At 45.6% G+C, this 19513-nt stretch overlaps 1 protein-coding gene across 2 annotated transcripts in view; it reads right to left on the reverse strand.

Annotated features, from left to right (window-relative positions):
* The window catches only part of bchs (WD repeat and FYVE domain containing 3 bchs), a 187937-nt gene that overhangs the window by 92236 nt on the left and 76188 nt on the right, over positions 1 to 19513 (reverse strand). For both annotated transcript variants that reach the window (XM_077649982.1, XM_077649983.1), the window contains exons 21-31: positions 19220 to 19441; positions 18898 to 19070; positions 15879 to 16107; positions 13724 to 13860; positions 13534 to 13645; positions 12508 to 12698; positions 9869 to 10021; positions 9374 to 9447; positions 7733 to 7894; positions 630 to 724; positions 413 to 521 (exon numbers count right to left, since the gene is read on the reverse strand). In XM_077649982.1, coding sequence (XP_077506108.1) covers positions 413 to 521; positions 630 to 724; positions 7733 to 7894; positions 9374 to 9447; positions 9869 to 10021; positions 12508 to 12698; positions 13534 to 13645; positions 13724 to 13860; positions 15879 to 16107; positions 18898 to 19070; positions 19220 to 19441 — 1657 coding nt within the window. The remainder of the gene's footprint in view (positions 1 to 412; positions 522 to 629; positions 725 to 7732; positions 7895 to 9373; positions 9448 to 9868; positions 10022 to 12507; positions 12699 to 13533; positions 13646 to 13723; positions 13861 to 15878; positions 16108 to 18897; positions 19071 to 19219; positions 19442 to 19513) is intronic.

A 19513-nucleotide genomic window follows, 5' to 3' on the forward strand; every position in this document is an offset into this window, starting at 1 on the left:
CGGTTTTTGTAGCCAAGCAACTGTAAAGGTTGCCTGTTGCACACAATGAAACACAAATTAGCTTTGGCTTGGTTAATGCTACAAGGCTCAACTTATGACACCAAGCTCAGCATAAGAGTGTCAGATATACATTTTCAGAGGTTACTGAACAACATCATCACTGAAGTAAACAGTATATAATATATATATAAATTCCAGTAAGGTTTTTCCACATTTTCTGGCAATAAATAAAAATGATCAGGTAAGTTGCAGTTATCAATACTGCTGCTCAATTACACATGCACAAGCTCCCTACAGTCAGTGACACTTTGGCTCAAAAAACCTTCTAAACAAACTTTTATGTCCTGCCTTTTAAAAAGTCTTGTCCACACAAACTCACTGTGAGGAGTATTTCAAATACCAGCTGACTTACGGGACATTGACGCTTTTGGAGCCCTGATAAGTCATCAAGTGCAAGATGTGCAGGCAGCGGTTTCTCAGGCACACATGATGTATCAAGAGTGCAGTTTCGTCCATTGGAGCTGAAAAAATGAACAAATAATATTTGTAAAGAAAAATAAAAAAGTCATTAACAGGTCCAAAATACTGATGCCCACTGCTACAACAAAACTGAATGAAAGTCATCGTACCAGCACTTTCAGCTGACTCAACATCTCTTTTCAGGTTGAGTGTCTTCTCCGAGACCATGGAGTTTGGGAGCGTCGACACCATGAACTGACCAAACCTTTGAGGAAGGAGAACATAACAAAGGATAGGCAAGTGGTTGAAGTGATCAAGATAAAATGCAAGTGTAAGCCATGTTTTGATGTTAATGGCAGTGCGCTAAAAACTGATGCAAGTTAGCAAGAGGCCTGCTGCAGAAAGATCATTTTTGAAAAGCAGTTACCAATTCTTATTTACCAACTCTTACCAATGATTCAGTTTATAGCAAAAATCCACAGGTTATTTTCAGTTTTATGACTTTCCACACATTTATGGTTGAAAGTTGAAAAGCTACATTCAATCTCAGTCTTTACACACAACGGAAAAAAAGCCGAATTTTTCACAGTATGTGCCATGACATGAAAGAAAAAAACCTTACTCATCGTAGGCAATGGTCGACAGAGAATTAAGGGCCACCATTCAAGACAAGACCACATTAGCAGCAAAAAAAAATTGCGTTTCTGGCTTTAAAAGAAAGTGCTCCTTTTCTAGCGTAGCGCCAGAATTAAGTTTATCAGAGGGTCAATGACCGAATGATAGCATGGCAGTGATGGAATGATAAAAACAATGATTGCTCCAGATATTTGGGGGGGGGGGGGGGGGCTACTGTTTGAAGATGATGTTGGTGATGAGTTTTAATGGTGCAAGGGCAGCTTTGTCCAAAGAGCACCATGCCATGGCACAATGTATTTTCATTACACAAGGTAAGGTCAGGTCGTAGGCCCATTTCCAGGCATTTCACTCCACCAAAGCCAAGCACTAGGCAAGGGGAAAGCTTATACCCATTGTATCACTGGTGCATATCCGGCGGCACTGGGGATCAAACCCCACACCTCCCACACGTAAGACAGATGCTCAAACCACTAGGCCACCACTGCGGTATGTTTTATTGTTTCATAACGTGTGGTGCTAAAGCATCGTTATTTTCATTTGAGGGATCTTCGTGCAGGATTGCACGATACAAGAGTTATGTTTGCGTCTATGAAGTATTGAGGTGTTTCTTGTTTTGCTGGAACAAGTGGAATTCTATACGGTGTGATTAAAGCAGTGTGATACTGCCTTCCTACATCTCAGTGTCCAAAAAAATTCCACTAGAAGGCATGGAAAGATGCTTTATGGCATCAAAAAAATCTCCAAATCTTGAGGAGAAACATACTCTGATCCTAATTACAGTGGTTTCCAGGAGACAACCAATGACCTGAAACCAAGGTTGGAAGCACTCTGAGGCAGTAGAGGTTGCGCTCTATACACTACCCATAGCACACCGTACCTCTGCCCTTGAAGATTGTTTCATTAAGTAAGCACATATGCATACAGTGAAACCTGGTTATAATTTGAAGTCACTGGGACCGCGAAAATATTCAAATTAAGCAGGTCTTCAAACTAACCGAACAGAAAAAAAAATGGGGCAGAGGCAAGAAAATGTGTTACAAGAGATTGTAGAAAGGTAGAGAGTTCATACAAAATGCATGCATACATCACATAATACATAAGAGAATAATCAGTGAAAATTAACAGTAGACGAACTTTGCAGTTACTTAAAGGAGTATAACCACTGTTTTCTTCTTTTATATAATGCATTTGACAATGAGTATACTTGGACCACCCCACAATATTCCCCTACGACCACTAAATAATTTACAATTGAATTTCTTCTTGATACCATTTTGGATTTGGTTTCAACAACCGAACAATGGCTGTGACGTGTGAGGTGTGCTTAGGTCATTTGAGGCATGAAAAGAAATTGCAATATAATCGCTGACACAGTTCTAATTCACTAGAGCGCTTAAGCCAGCCTACTCCAATAGACAGAATGACAACAAATGATGTATTGGTGGTTATATTTGAGGTTTTTTTCATGCCTCACGTGACCTAAACGCACCTTACATGTCATAGCCCTTGTTCGGTTGTTGAAGCCAAAACAGCATGAGTGAAGAAATTTGATTATAGATTATTCAGCAGTCTTAGGCGAATACCACGTAGTGATCCATGTATATTGTAATGTCTTACCATCATTACAGAGGAGAAAGCACGCAACTAAAATTTCACGTCTATAGTCCATCATAGTACTGAGAGTGAAGTTCAGCACTTCCTACATCTCACTGAGAGATGCTGGTAACCTAACCCCATAACCACAGCACACCATGCAAAAAGACGGTGCAGGCCAGCACAGTGCACGTTCAACCAATCACGAGTACACAGCAAGAATGGCCGGATCGTGTGACCAGCGCCTCCTCCCGCTTCGCAATGGGAGCCGCCGGTACGCCTCACTTCAGTTAGTTGCCACGCTGCGGCGCTACCAAGATGGTTGGACTGCCTGCGTCATGCTTGCCAATGGTTGCGCGGTGCTGGCGTTATCTCTCCTACTCCTATACAACAGACCTACACCATCAGTCAGATTCCTGCTTCGTACCCCTTCTTGCGTAGCTCTCAATTCATCCCCGGCGCAGCGCTTTTTCCAACGACAATCGGCTGGAGCAGCAGCTTTGCTCGCTGTTTGCAGAGGTGGGCTCTGGCGCTCGCTCCGCCTATCACTTGAGGATGCTGTTCCTTGCCAGATGAATAGAGCGTTGTAAGTTGTTACGTTTGTTTGTTTCGTGGCACCATGATTAACGAAAATTGTTTTGCACAGATAAATGGTGTGGTCTGAGACGATGACGAGATGTCCTCGCAGCAGCATTAAAATGGCACCAGTTAATTATGGCAAGCACGGCTGCTGCTTTCAGTTCTGCGCGAAGTATGGGAAACCGTTTGTAGAAAAGAAGGGGACGTCCATGTGCATTTATTTACATATATTTACAACTCTTTACAGCAACAGCATACACAATACTTTGCATGTGTCTGCTGCTATACACATTACAACTCTGTGTTTATAGCCATTTACATTTCTAGAATTTGTGTATTTGCTTGTACTGGCACTTATTAACAGACATAAGAAATACCGTATTCACTCGCATAATGCTCGCAATCGCGTAATGCTTGCACCCCCCACATTGGCTATCAAAGAATGGAAAATTTTTTTTTCCCCGCATAATCATCGCATCCGCAAAATTACTGCCGCGAGCCGTCTGCTTGTCGTAGCGATCACCATCTATTGACTGCGGCCACAACTAACTGCTATGGTTGGGCGCGTGTGCTACTAGGCGGCGGTACTGTGCTATCATCCGCTGCCACCGCCGCTACCGCTCATCCACTCACCACCGCTACGCCATTTTGCGAAGGTGTCTGTCTCCAGCTCTCCGGTGTCTCGTAGGCCTCGTTTGCCTTGTTTGCGTGTTGCACCGTGCTCTTTGTGCTGCTTCGCCATGGGACGCTACGCAAGCTACACAGCTGCTTTTAAGCTAAAAGCTATTGAGTATGCGTTGGAACATGGCAACCGCGCTGCCAGCAGACACTTCGGCGTCAACGAGTTTTGCGTCCGGTATTGGAGACGGCAGCACGACGAACTTAAGACGACTGGTAAGACGCGCCGGGCCTTCCGTGGACCGAAGACTGGGAAATTTCCTGCCGTCAAATCCTCTTTACTGGAATATATCAAGGCTCGACGAGCGGATGGGTGTGCTGTGTCGATTGATTTGATACGGAACCAGGCGCTCGTAATCGCAAGAAAGGAGGGCATCCCGGTGCAAGACTTCCGCACTAGTAACGGGTGGGCCACACGATTTATGCGGCGCAATGGACTCTCGCTCAGGAGGCGAACGACGCTTTGCCAGCGCCTGCCCGCAGCCTATGAAGAGAAAATAGTGGACTTCCATCGATTCGTTATCAGGATCTGGCAGGAGAAAAACTTCTTGCTCTCCCAGATAGGGAACGCGGACAAAACTCCGCTGAATTTCGATATGCCCAGCAGCAAGACAGTCGAACAGACAGGTGCTCGGACTGTGCACGTCAGGACTACAGGTGCCGAAAAACAGAGGTGCACGGTCATGCTAGGCGTGACAGCGGACGGGCGGAAGCTCCCACCGTACGTCATTTTCAAGCGGAAGACCCTCCCGAAAGGAAAGCTCCCCCCTGGTATACAAGTGCGCGTCCAAGAAAAGGGGTGGATGACCGCGGGCCTTATGGTGGACTGGGTGAAGACTGTGTGGGGGCAGCGACCGGGAGCGCTTCTTTTTCCGTCGCTCCTCGTGCTTGATAGCTTTCGGGGCCATCTTCAAGAGTCGGTTCGGGCGAAGTTCAAGGAACTGCGCACGGACCTGGCTGTTATACCCGGCGGCCCCACATCAATGCTACAGCCTCTTGACGTATCTTTGAACAAGCCATTTAAAGATAGCGTCCAGAGGCTGTACGCAGACCGGATGGCCGAAGGTGAACATGCTCTGACGCCGGGCGGCAAGATCATAAGACCGTCCGTGGAGCTGCTGTGCAGCTGGGTATCAGAGGCATGGGGGATGATTGATGTAAACATGGTGGCCAGAAGCTTCAAGAAAACAGGAATTTCGAACGCCCTGGATGCGACCGAGGACCACCTGGTGTGGGACGACGAAGAAGCATCGGAAAATGAAGAAACCATCGATTCCAGTGTCGACACGAACTCTGATGAAGAGTAGAATTGCCTGCAGGACGTACGCAACGCGAGTAGCGACGGGGTGGTTGCGCGCGGCAAATAAAGTGCTTTAGCAGCTTGAGCTTACGTTCACCCTATACTTTCATAACGAAGGTAAGTTACGCTTGAAAGTAATGTTTTCGTTATATTTACAATTGCGGACCTGACAATCCTGATCTTGCACCCATTCATCTTTGCATTTAACACTCCGAAACATTTGCTTGAAAATTTTCCCCGCATAATTATCGCACCCCCAAACTTCGCATTGATTTCAGGGAAAAAAAGTGCAAGGATTACGCGAGTAAATACGGTATGCATTGTAGCGCAACCACATTTGTACGCTTGAGGAGGACAAAGCATCTCGTGCACGAGCGGAACAACAGTGAACGAAACAAAACACATCTAACGCCCGTCTGGACAACCAGCTCGTACACCCTCGTGTGTTTGATCTCCCTCTCTTGCGGCCTGAAGTGACAAGGACGGTAAAATAAACGCTGATACTGCGCCGAAGAAACGCTGCCTTGTGGTTTCGGCTTTTACGGTGACTGCGCCCGAAGACTTGCTCGAGCGGACTTGATTTCAATTTTATCTGCCTCGTTTCCTTCAAGTGCTTTTTTTAGTTTTGCATCATTTTATTCGCGCCTGGTTGTAGTCAAGACCAGGCAGAACGTCCGAAATGCTCCGGCATTGGCTGCTGCGCCGTGCATTTGCGACAGGAGTTCTTTTCGCTTAAAACAATCGTAGCTGCGGTCTGCCACTCACAGAGAAAAATCTTTATCTAGTTGTCATAACGATGACAGCTTAGCCTGCAAAAAGTAGAGCTACGGCTTGAAAGCTACTGCTACTTGGCAGTTTCTAAAAATGCCTTCTCGGGAAGATATATCATTCCTTCTTTATTTCATTCTCCCATTTTCCTTACTCAACATGATTGAATCGCAAATCAATAGAGTAAAACATATTACTGACTACCTTTACCCTCTGATTCCATATTTCTGCCAAGCAGTTTCAGTACCTCTCCCGGAAAGTTTCAGCGTTGTAGCTATAAGACAAACATGATTCTAACAAGCCGCTACAGCCTTTCGTTACAATGCCAATGCCGCTGCACCGCACTCTCTGTGGCTCCTTTTAAAACCAGCGCCTGCAGCGGCTCCGCAGTGAGCAGCGCCACGAACGGCGCGCTCTATGACGCGTCAATACCTGACAGGCAGCCCGATTAGTATGAGGGATGCAGAGCGCCACCTCATGAAGAAAGCGAGGTTTAAAAAATTTTCTTCGTCGGCTTTCCGTCATCAGACGCCACTAAGATGGCACTCTCCCTCACAGGCGTAGAGCAGGCGCGAAGGCTAGCCGACGGGGGAGAGCAGGAAAGGAGGATAGGAGAGGGTGTTGGGTGGTCGGATCGGCCATACTCGTCAGGCATTGTAAAAATAGAGGCGCTGGTGCGACATGCATTGACACTGCTAGGAGTGTGGGGTGCTTCAATGCCAGTGTCCGTGCTAGATGCTGCCTTGGTGAATTGCTGAAAGCACGTAACACTGAAACCGGTATCTCCTGATAGTGATGATGATAGTGAATTTTTATGGGACAAGGGCATCTGTGGCCAAAGAGCACCATGGCACAAGGTATTTTTGTCTGCTCAAGGAGGGATCAAAGACCCATTTTCCAAGCATTCCACCCTGAATAAGTCGAGCACCAGGCGAGGGGAAAGCTTGTACCCACTGTATCACCGGTGGGTACCCAGCGGCACTGGGGATCGAACCCCGCACCTCCCGCATACGGGGCAGATGCTCAACCACTAGGCCACCGCTGCGGTGTCATCTCCTGATGCGTTTCTGTGAAGCACATCTTCTCCTCGACACATTTCAGCAATCTGCAAGCTGCATCGTGGGCCGGTTTTTGTGCTGGGAGTACTGGGGCGCCTTGCCTATCAAGCACTGGCATCACTTTGCTGCACTGCCTTGCTGCTCTGAAGGGCCATCGCTTCAATGGGTTTTCAGTAAAATCGAGATCGGGCATCCCCGCAAAGTACACCCGATCATCTAGCTAACTGGGCTGGTGTAGGCCACCAGTTTGAATTATCCAGTAAAATTTACATTATAAATTATGAGAGTGCAGAAAATTCTCTGAATTATCAAGGATTTACTCTAATTCACAACAGCAGCATAATGATCCGTTTCTGAGAAACTCAATGGACTTCCGATTTCACTAGGACAACAAGGACAGGAAGAGTATCATGTAAACTTCTGCCAACCTGGGCAGAACTCTATAGTATGAATAATTGCCATAATGTATGCGCCACAACACTGGCCTTGGTTTACAGTAGAGTCGGTAAAATAAAGAGCTCAGTCAACAAAACCTCCGGCACAACAAGACAGATGAACTAAGCAAGGATCCTCAGAAAAAGCTACCTGTTTAAGCCAACAAGCACATCTGACATGAATTGATATAGTTAATGTATGCCCAATCAGTGCTCAAAGCACATACCTCAAAATGTCACCGCTGCGATTGGTGTTCTGAAGAAGTGTCTTGAGGAGGTTGCAGAGCAGCCGAATAGTAGAGGGGGTGAGATATGGGTCACGCAGCATCATGAGCACCCTGGTCACCATCTCCAAGTCACGCAGAATTCGCAGGTTGGCCTTCTGCTCACTGAAAACAAGGGACAGCCCCCATGAGGTCAGAGAAAGGCACAGCATAATAAGGCACTCTTAACACCAGGCAGCAAGGTCACGATCTTATAACTCTGAAGGGGGGGGGCATAAACATTTGTAAAAAATTTCTCAGGTGCGCACTTATTTCATGCCCCAGGTTTAAAACACTTTCACTTCCTCTAGTATCAAGAAAAAGAGCTCCATGGCAAGAAAGGCAGACAGCCTGCTACTGAAAGCAAGGGGAAAAGTGGCTTGAAGGAAGAAGGAAATATAAAGTCGTGAACCGATTTTTCAGACTAGACGAAACCCGGAAAATGGCCCGAATAATTGAAGAACAGTCCGAAAAACCTGTTAACTTAACAAAAATCACTTTTCATAGAAAAACAGGTTTTAAAAATCACGAGCTTCACCACTCCCCAGGTTCCGTTTGCAAGCAATAATATTAGACTGTCATGCTTTCGTCATGTCCACGTCACCTCATGTCATAATACCAGACAGTGCAATGCAGCCACACGCCATGCCATGAGCAAAGGCATGCACCGTGTGAAGCAAGAACAGTCTGTTTCCAAAGGAAACGACGGTTGCGAAGACCAAGAAAGGGAACACATGGGAAGAAGTGAGTGGAAGTGAACCTCCTCCCCCATCTGCCCCGCACCGTGGGCGTCGTCGTCTCAGCCACGGTGGATGCTGCAGCTGTCCCGTTTTCAATGCGATTGCGCACTCTTCATTGTAGGCCACCTCAATGACATCAAAGAGCATGCCATTATCTTGGTACGGGCATGTCAGAAGAATCCAAGCACAGCTAGCACACAAGACTCTATGCCTGAGCAGTGGAAGGACATGCTGCCCAGCTCAGACCCAGACTGTCAGCAATAGCTGGCAGGAAGAACCAGAACGGCAGCAGAGTCCAATAGAATCCTGGACAATGGATTTCAACCACACCCTTAAAAATCCTGTTCAATAAAGTCTTCTTCATTCATTCATTCGAGTGGAAACAATGAAAAAATAGCAAAGGCTATCTAAGCCAGTCTGTCAAATTGACTCCATTTAAATCCAAGATGGCGCCTTAACTTTTGGTCGGAAAATGACCTACACAGTGTTGCTGGTGTCTATTTTAGTCCGAAAAATTGAACTTTTGGACTCCACAGAGTCTTAAATATCGGTCATGAATACGTACACGTTCCTATAAGGTGCATGACGGCTGCTCAACGAAGTCCGAAAAATCGGTCGGCTACTGTTACATGATTTCGACTCAATCTGTAGCACACAACAAAGGCTCTGTAGCCTCTACTTGTAACCCGACTATGCATGTGGCTCCAAAGAAAAGTACAAAAGATAAGCCTTTCAAGTACATGCTTGAAAACATTTGTATGAACGACAAAATTTTCTGTCCTTGTGGCCAAATAGTGCACGCCACTAATTCCAACAGAAGAAGTCTTAGTCTTAAGTGCTGTAAATATAAAGCAGTCATTATTACCTGGACTCGGTAATGAGTTCATAGAAGTGCTCATAGAGAGACTTGTGCAGATCCCCTGGTGCATCACGCCACACCTACAAAAAGAAACAGAGAGTTAAAAGATTAATGCTGAGCTCAGCATGAATACCAACTTTTTAAGAAGACTGAGAGACCAAGTACATGATAACAGTCTAGAGTTGGGCTAGTTGGTGAATCATAAACATGGCAAAAAACAGTGAGTATAAAGAGCCCGTTTCTACGTACTTGTTTACGTCGTGTTAACGAAGTACACATTTAATAAGTGGGTCCTTTATTGAGAGGAACATGGCTTAATTTGCAGGCTTTAGTCAAAAGGTGTGAAACACTGTTAAATATATAGTCCACTGCAAGAACAATGGTTTACAGCAGGAATAAGAATTCACAAAAAAGAAAAGCTTCTGGCTGAGAAAACAAACACATTAAGCATTGCATTTTCTACCCCATGTTACTATTATTTGTAACATAAATCACACCAACCTCAAGGCTGCACAGGAGGTCTTCAAAGGCAGTCATGTTGGGAATAACTGTGGTCTCCCGACCACTGTCCACTGTGCCAACCAGAGAGAAGGCAAGGTGGAGAATGTGGCTGTTCAGGAGTGCACTCTTCTTCTTTAGCAGCATAGCCAGAGTCTTTAGAAAAACAAATAAAAATGCAAAAAAACTGTTGTGAAATTATCTTCCTTCATAGCATTCTTTCCTCTTTTCTCTGCAACATGAGTAAGGATAAGGTGGAAGTTTGAATCGGGGCTCCCACAAAAAGTTTATCCTCACACACTTCCCCACGCAGTGTACTCGAAGAGCCCTGGGACAGATAATCACATCTATTAAGGAGGGAAGCTACTGTTGGAAAAAAAAATTTATTAATGAAGTCACAATTATGAAAAAACCAGGATATATGTATGTTTGTGTGCTGATTCCAAATATGTCATTTAATTTTATGTACAAGTCCTTGTGCACTTATGAAATATGTTATGTAACCTTTTGCTGAGAGAGTTAAAAAATTCTGCTTCAGGGAACTTGCTAGACTGCATGCCATTGGTTTCTCTTGACATCAAACTATGCAATCAGGGTAAAATTATTATCCTGCTTATCACAGAAGTTGAGGTACAGGGTTTTGAAGTTGCCACTCCACAAATTGGAAGAAAAATTTGTATTTCTGTTTCTAAAGTGATAACTTCAAAATACTATAACTCAACTTCTATAACAGGCAGGATGATAATTTTAACCTTACTGCATAGATTGATGTCAAGATAAACCAATGGCATGAAATCTAGCAAGTTCCCTGCAGCAGTATCTTTTAAAAGTTCTCGGCAGCACAAGACTTGTTACACTATTGAGGACAAAATTCCTCAGGACATACGACCGACAACCAATGTTTATAGCTTTGTTATCAGCCGGTGATGGCAAGCAACACTTGCTGAGGTGAAAGTTGCTCTTGGGCTCTCCAATGTATGGTAGTGAACTCAACGGAACATTGGCACACTTTGCACTTACGGACCAAAAACTGTGGCTATGTGCCCTGGAGACCTCTTTCCCCAATATTACATAAAATTAAATGACATATTTAGAATCAGCACGCAAAAATACACGTTCCCTAAAAATTTCATAATTGTGACTTAATTACTAAACATCATTTTTTAAGGCCCCCTTCCCCCTTTTAAATCAATGGAGGTAGAATGTATGATAACATACATCACATGAGGCAAAGGGAGAGGAAAATTATCTGATTTGCCACTCAAAAATTGGAGGGAACACTTAAGCTCTGCCTTAAGAGTTTGACACGATAGTGTAATGGGTTACCTGTAATGGGTTACCGTATTTACTTGCATAATTTGTGCACTTTCTTTAAATTAGGGCTTCAAAAAGGGGGTATGCAAATTACGCAAAAATTTTCCAAACACGTCCTAAAAAAGGCTACAAATATCATAATGCACAAACAATATATACTGTATACTGTTGCCTATACATAGACCGAGCGCCCTCTCGTAACCCTCGCTGGCCAAAAAAAAATAAGCAGACTCCTAATAAAACACGCGTGCCCCTCCCACCCCACCACGCGTTATGTAGTTCCCTGGGGGATGGCATGACGGCGTGTGCGCAGCTCAAAGCAATAAACGTGCAACGATACAATCGCAAAACCAGCAGAGGGAGGCAAAGGAGATAACGGGCGCGATAAAACGGCACCGTCGCGTGCGGCCTGACTATAGGCCCTGGATGACTAGCGGCAAACCGAACAGCAAACGGTACGGTAGTTTTGTAAAAGGTGCGCGTGCAACTGATCATCCGGGAAAGTGACCGCCAGTGCGAGCGAGCCGGGTAAATGGCGCATAATTCGTGCCCTTGCCACTCGCACCTTTCGCAACCGCACACGGTGATGCGGCCACGCCGATCTTCCCAAGCCTGCCCTGCGCACTCCCGCGTACATGCCAGTGGTCTGGAGCAGCAGAGGGCGCAAAATATGCGCGTAAAAGTCTTTTTTCAAAACTGCAGATAAAAAGTTGGGGGTGTGCAAATTATGTGAGTAAACACGGTAATTCCCATATATGCAGCATTGGTCATTATCTACTTTACATTCATAGATCCCTGGGATCCCTCATACCAGTGGCACAACAGTTAAGCGCCGCGCCACTGCCCTGCGATGTCAGGTGCTGCCACTGGTGGACCCAGGTTGCTCTCCCCGACCAATCAGTCATAAATATAGCTACCACCTGCCACGGTGGGCAGCTTGTTCACAATCCAGTGGGCAGGTTGTGATGACGCCGCAAGGTCAAGTGACCTAGGTGGCCCACCTAGGCTTCTTCTCCGGGGATTTTCGTGAATTTTTCGCTCACGGTCATCGACGGTGACAATGGCGACGACGGATTTTCTGCGACATGAGCTCCTTGACTTTATCGCGTTAAAATGACCTTTCTGCTTGGACGGTTGCATCCCGGAATGAGATCACACTGTAACGCTCATTGGCCTTCGACGAAATTTTAGTAGCAAATGTAGAGTCTAAACAGGGCCCCCAGATATTTAGCCCTCTTCTGAAGTGCAGCAACAGCAAAAGAAGCACATCTGCCTCTCCACTCGCCATGCAAAATGAAGGTTTCGGCACCCGTATTGTGCCGTCTTACCTGATAGCCTCTGATGCGATCCATCTCCTGCTGGGCTGCTCTGTTGCTACGCACGACACACACCAGAGCCTTGACAGTGGCATACAGCCCTTCAACGTCCTGCGCCATCGCCACCAGGCCCAGGAGGACAGCTACACCCCCAATGTTCTCAATAGTCAGAGCAACAGGTCGAGGAATGAATGTTCGTGCTCCTGGAAAATCCACCCACACGTACACATCACACTTGGAACTGCTTTGCGAACAGGCATAGGCACAGCCACAGGGCTCTTTTGATCACCCAGATCTGGCTTAGCATGTTCAGCAAGGTCAGCATTTTGCTTTTCTTCACGAATTCTTTAACAACCCCAAGGTCAGGCTGTACTCATCATAGAAGTGGAAAGCAGTACTACCAATGACAAGCCTTACTTGTGCTGCCTAGCACCCTGTTGCTTACGCCGAGGATGAACCAGCCTCATCAACCTCTTTCTCTTTAACACCACAAAACAGAAGAAGCCAGGAAAAGATGTGCTCTTGCTTTTGGTAAGCATTTCACCAGGTAGGCGATTTAGAAGCGGTGGCATGCATAAAAACAATTTTGCTAGTGACACAACTGCCAAAAGAGTTATTTCTGACAGCAGTTTGGTTCTCATAATGAACACATCAGACTCATCTCCAGAAGTGAGCCCGATGATCAGTTTCATACAGCATACAGTTTCTCATGAGGCTGTGAGTGAAGAGAACAAAATTCTGGAAAGAGTGCGTGAGTGATGCACACCAATATTGAGCAAAAAAAAAAAAGGTGGTCAAGTAATATATTCTTTACCCTCAAGCAGCTCCTATATTTATGTGTTCACCTACATTCATGGGAAACCTATATTCAAATAAACATGGCACTTTACTTAGGGAGGTGGCATTCGGTGGCAGAAGCCACATCCTTGCACACTGTGAAACTTACTACTCATGCACTGCAGATTCATATGGCCAAAAATTACCAATGATAAACAACAAGTACTAAATAAAAGGTATTAATACTACAACGCAACTTACCGAGGTACCCAATGAGAACACCACCCAAGCAGCGTGCTGGACCACTCAAGTGAGCTGCTGAATTGTGCAAAATGCGAATTGGTGTGGCATTTTCATGTGATGACATGCCCAACTGCAAAAGAAAGATAATGCATGTTGTTTCAGTGACCTCTCAGGGTCATCCAAACACTATCCGTGCACCTGTGCCTACCATTTTGGCGATTGACTTGCAGTCAGTCTTGCTGTATACTCTTCTGATCTTGGCTAAGGTCATGACAGACACTGCAGTTGCATTCAAACCAAACACAACCTTCTCTTCACTCAGAAAGGGAGGCAGAGGGTCAGTACCTGCAAGTGTGAAAGAACATCCATACAAATTGACACCTCTCCTGCATTGATCAAAATCTTATTTTAGTAGGCCTGTGCGAATAATCGACAATTTCAAATATTCGTCCGAATAGTAAAGTATTCGATATTCGAGTCGATCAGAATGTTTGGCATTCGAAATCGCGAGGTATTTGTCTCGAACAAATACTGCTTATGGAACGCCGGTTCAGTGTGCCTTCTCTGCAATGACAACGCAGCGCGCGTGCAGCCAAAGCCCCAACATCGCGCCATGTGCCTGCACTCCAACGTGTACGCCGGAGCTGGCAGCGCACTGTACCTTCCTCCCAGGTGTCTGCGCCCACGATGCACACGTGGCAGGCATCAATAGAAAGATTTAGCACAGCGCTATCCACTTCTAAGTGCTGGTTGTTTCCAATGTGGCAGGCGTGCAAACAGCTGACCGGTGCCTTGTGGCGCCCTTGCAATCTGCGCATGCGCAGTGGCTGCCTGCGGAAGCAGATCACGGTAGCCGCAGCGGATCGTGCTATGCTATATCTTTCTAAGACGCACAGCTACTGCGACTTCCACAGGACGAGTTGGAGCTGACTGCAGCTACCGCAGCCGCTCTCCTCCGCGTGAAATTCGCTACTCAAGTGCAAAGGTGCGAGCATGAGAGGGAGCTGGCAGGAGGCACATGGAAATGGGTGCCCTTTTTCGAAGCCTGACACAGGGTGGCACTGGGCGTGCGGTGCGTATAGAGTCACTGGAAGCTTTCCAGTGAGGCTAGTCACTCTAGATGAGGTCAATGGAGTCGTTTCTCAAAAAAAAAAAAGCAACAGCTGCGCAACAATGCAATCGCAATTAAAAGTGCACTAAAGAATTCTGGTAAAATTCATTTTCACTTTATTTTGTTTTTTGGGTTTCTGGGAACAAACAGTTTCAGCTGCAAACAACAAACATAGCCGCAAATTAAGCCCACGAAAATAAAAATACGTGGGGACTACGCTTTCGTGAGACTCACCCTGACTCTGCAGCGGCCAATGAAAATACTATAATCTGTGAGGACATCCAAAGTAATTTTTATTACTCTTTCCAGACATGACGTAAGTAATAGTTTGATAAACCGACTACATACTCGTGGCTGAGAGAACATATCACCAAAATAAGCTCGAAGCATGCGGACTGTGTTTTCTCCTCCTTTGCTGCCACAGGGGTGATGCGCCTGACCGTCTGCTCCAGCTAAATATTAGTCCAACCAGCAATCCGCACATTTTTAAAGATAACTCTGCATATTACTCCGCCAATTGTACAGCAGCAAGCTGCGATGCAACTGGATAAAAAGCACTCTGTGTATGCTTTTTGCCATGGCGACCATGTTGATTGACTTCTACGCTCCGTGGCGGTTAAAAAATAAAATGGCCAGAGCTAGGACAACTAATCTAAATTAAATAGGGAAATCAGCCACATATGATAACGTTGAAGTTTTTAAGAATGCTTGGAGTGTGCAGTTCGAGCTCCCATGATAAAAAGACAAACTCAAAACCCTCTTTAGTGCCCCTTCAAGACCAGCAGTCGGTGGTCCCATAGATAGATCTCACACCCCACATATGCGTCATCTCCGCATGTAGGCCGACTCCCGCAATTTCTGATGGCCATTTTTGCAGAAAATCGATACAGCTTCAATGAGTGTGAGAAAGTTTCAATGCACTCTCTCTTTTTCTCAAGTAATGTCTGTGTGTACCAGAATAATACAGGATTTTGAAAATGCCTATTGTGATGTTTAGCATTTTTCTGTGCCAGAAGTATTCGAAATATTCTCTTTGAAATTATTCTAAGAAAATTACTATTTACTTCGAATTCGCTTTGAGCCAAAAACTACTACTCACATGAACCTATATTTGAACATATTAGTATTGTAATCTGTCCATGATAGCACTAAGGACATGCAAATAGCCTATTCAAACTACTCAAAAAGCATGCAAACACTAGAAAATGGGCCCTTAAGTGGCACATTTATGCCCTTTCATGGTAACACTCACCAATCATAACAGGAGCCTGTAAGCTGCCAACATAGCTAGGTCCCAAAAGGTAGATCTGATGTATAATTTGGGGCGACATCACCTCCTCCATCATGTGGCAGGGGCCCTGCTTCCAAATTAACCGCGATGGATGGCGGAATTGAGGGGGCGTTCCAATGAAGCCATACACTGAAGAGGCCACTGTCAGGTTGGCAGCACCCCCACCCGGGTTTTGTGAAATGTATGGGATCTGCAAAATGATATTGTTCAGAATGCTCAGCAATGCATCAAAATAATCACAGCAGTAAACTTACAATAAAAAAGAAACACTAAAATATATTTAGCAAAATCAAGCTCAACTGCACAATAAGAAAAGTAGCTATGATAAACACTGTGGTCGAGACATCACAGATCATTAGAGGGCAGCCACAACTATCAACAACATGAAGGGCTTATGAAGAGTACAGTTAAACCTGTATGTAACGAACCTCCATGTAATGAATTCCTCAATATCATGAAGTTTCTCAACTCCCCAATGCCGACCCCATTGAAGAGTGTGTATCTGCCAACTCCATGCAACGAAGGTGTGGTGGTCGACCTTGATACAACGAACTCGCCATGCCGACTTATTAACCAGTGCTGCGTTGCTTAAAACTTAGCCAAATCACGCGAAAGTTTTATGACAATAAACCATGAACCACCATGACAGGAATGTTTACGACTGCAACAAGCGAATGCAGTTGACACAACGCGCCATGTTCTAGTGTGACTGGTGCCTATCTGTGGCAAACACAGCAGTCTCCACAGCTTTTTGCTCTTACAGTGTTGCACCAAGTGACACTGCAACAGCCTGTGTCCAAAAGCAACACAGCACAAAACAACAAGTAGCGAAGAAGGCATGGGACAAGCAGTGCATGGCCATTGCCGCCGCACGGTTGCTCACATAGTGCCGACAGCGGTTGCGCCGTGGGGGGTGGGGATGGCGAACATCGGCAATGTAAGGCGAAGAGTCAATTTCCGAGGGCTACGGCGGATGAAAAGACTGAGAAACTTTTTTCTTTTTTTCACGGGAGATGAGCATGCAGAAAGAGGTGGGTACTCTTAACTCCTCTGCCTACTCCACTCTGGCCACCCCGCGTGTAGCAGCACTGTGCTATCAGCGACGGAGATGGTGGCGGCTGCTGCGCTGATCGCAAAATCTCTGTACATGTTTACGACTTCGAGTAAAGGGGGTTTACTGTGAGCATTTTTTAGGCCATTTCATTACATTTATATTTCATTTTGGCTTCCCTTTCGTAGTCTTCTCGAGTTTTGACACGAAAACTCGATGTAACAAAAACCTGCATGCAAAGAAAAACTGAGGACTTTTCTCAACTTTGCTATATCCAGGTTTAACTGTAGTAGACACATGAATTTCTACAGTTTCAAAAATCAAATAAATCATGCAAGATGATGTTTGGAACTACACTTTTCAAATTTTTTGTGCCCGTATTGGAAAATATAAACGCTTTCAGTTCCTTTCACTGCAAAACAAGAAACAATGTAAGAAAGAAGACTAATTTAGTAGATTCTAAACGCAAGTTATACAGGGTTCTCTGTACCTCGATATACTGGATGCAATAAACACAGAAGTATGTATTTAACATGAGAACCACAAGACATGGGCATATGTATATCGTCTGAGTCCATATAGCTTTCTTACACACTTGTGGTATGGTTAAAGTGGTAAATAGCAAAACCTCATTAATTTGGAAGGGTGGAAATTTGGGAGAGTAGGTAAGAATCCATAAATTTGGGCAAGGTGGTAAGGATCCATGAGCACTTCCTCCTGGTCCTTTCTTCTTCTGCGTGTCTGTCCTGTGGTGCCACAACACTACGGGTTAATTCAGACTTCAAGGGACTGGGAAAAACGTCTGAATTATCCAAAGATTGAATTACCAAATGACCCCCCCCCCCCCCCCCCCAAAAAAAAAAAGATGCAAAAAACTGGTTTCATCATAGTAAATTTCTTTGATGAAAAACTTGGCAATGATCTCCTGTTTTTGAGACGAAATTGCACGGTAATAACAACTTTCTTCCAGTCCTGCTAATGTTCGACTACATTCAAACTGTCAAAAATGTCGAAGGAGAACTGCTCCCAAATGGTACTGGACTTCGCGGCCTCTTTCATGGCACGAGCTGGTAACGGCGAAGCCTCCTAACAAGCAGCGTTGTTGCATGTGAGGAGGCTACACCGTGCAAGCTGCAAACAGCACATGACGAGTGCGCAGTTTTGGTCCACTGGGGAGAATGGAAGAAGTTGCGGACAGAAGTGAGGGAAACTGCGCCGGCGCGGGAACAGTGAGATGCCTTTGAAAAATAGAGGAAAGACCACAGTTGAGTCAAGCCACATTTGAAATGGCGCGCAGCTGGGCTCAGTTAGCTGGCCGATATGCGGTTGACAGCCGCCATAGCTGCAGGCTACAGGCAAAGCTCAGAAAGTGAAATAATGCAGCCAACCATCTCTAGGCCTAGCGACAGGGCCCTCCAATCGTCGCCACGCCTGCTGTTGTGCCCACATAAGATGTGCCTAAGCAAAAATGCATCATGCGATTCAGGCTTGAGAAGGGATACTTGGCCAATCATTCACCATGCTGGTCATACCTCAACACAGCTGCCCTTCAGGAGCCTGTCTGAATAAACCAAAGCGAGCCCAACAGCACAGCAGCGTCGAAATTGAGGAGCCTCCACCACCATTGACAAACATGGCCGCTCGACCAGTCCACGCCACTAGTCCAAACTATCTGCATTTCTGAATTAACCAGGCTTTACTGGAAGGGTTAGGGTTTGGGCTAGTGAGTAATCTACACGAGGTTCCATAGCACACAGCAAGGCTCGATTTGTGTCCGTGTTGTAGCGCTTGTGATGTGTCCCTTCTTTGTTGTGCACTATGGAACCTCATGTCAGGTTTTACTGTACTTTCAAAATGAAAAACCCAATGCATAAGAAACAAATGTAGCATGCACTGCAACAGTAACGTGTTGCTGACAGGTATCCCCACCTTTTGAGTGGACATGTGCTGACCATCAATGTAAATGGAGACAGAGCTGTTCTTGAGCACAGCTCTGTTAAGAACTATGACCACATGGTGCCATTGGCCTTCCTGCAGCAGCTCAGGGCTCCAGAAGCGGATGCAGCCTTCCTCCTTCACCTCAGGCTCCCAGTCAGCACCAGCTTGAAAAACGCAGGCCACAATAAATAACCCAAGTTACAGTGCACCTTCACTTGTGCCAGCTTTTCATTAGCAAATTACTTGAGGCCCAAGCCATAGTAAGAGTAATGAACAACAACCTCAGGCAAATCAAATGAGCCCATAAACTTACTAAGGTTTGGCAAGGGAATCTCTTGGGTGGAAACGAGCAATGCCTTGTCCCGAGATGACAGCTGAATCACCAAGCACACAAGATGGTCATCGCGGCCGTGTAGGTTGCGTACCAGAGTCAGCAACCGCACCGCATGAGGATCCACATGAGGGTCACTGAACCGCTCGACGCTCAACCAAGTGGAGAAGGACAGCCCTGGCTGCGGCGGGAACACACGGTCACCTGCAACATGCAAGCAGATTAGTCAACTCTAAATGGAATCAGAAACATTTATTGCCTGCAGATGTTGTCACG

Source organism: Amblyomma americanum, chromosome 1 (genome assembly GCF_052857255.1).
Source record: "Amblyomma americanum isolate KBUSLIRL-KWMA chromosome 1, ASM5285725v1, whole genome shotgun sequence".
NCBI classification, from domain to species: Eukaryota; Metazoa; Arthropoda; class Arachnida; order Ixodida; family Ixodidae; genus Amblyomma; species Amblyomma americanum.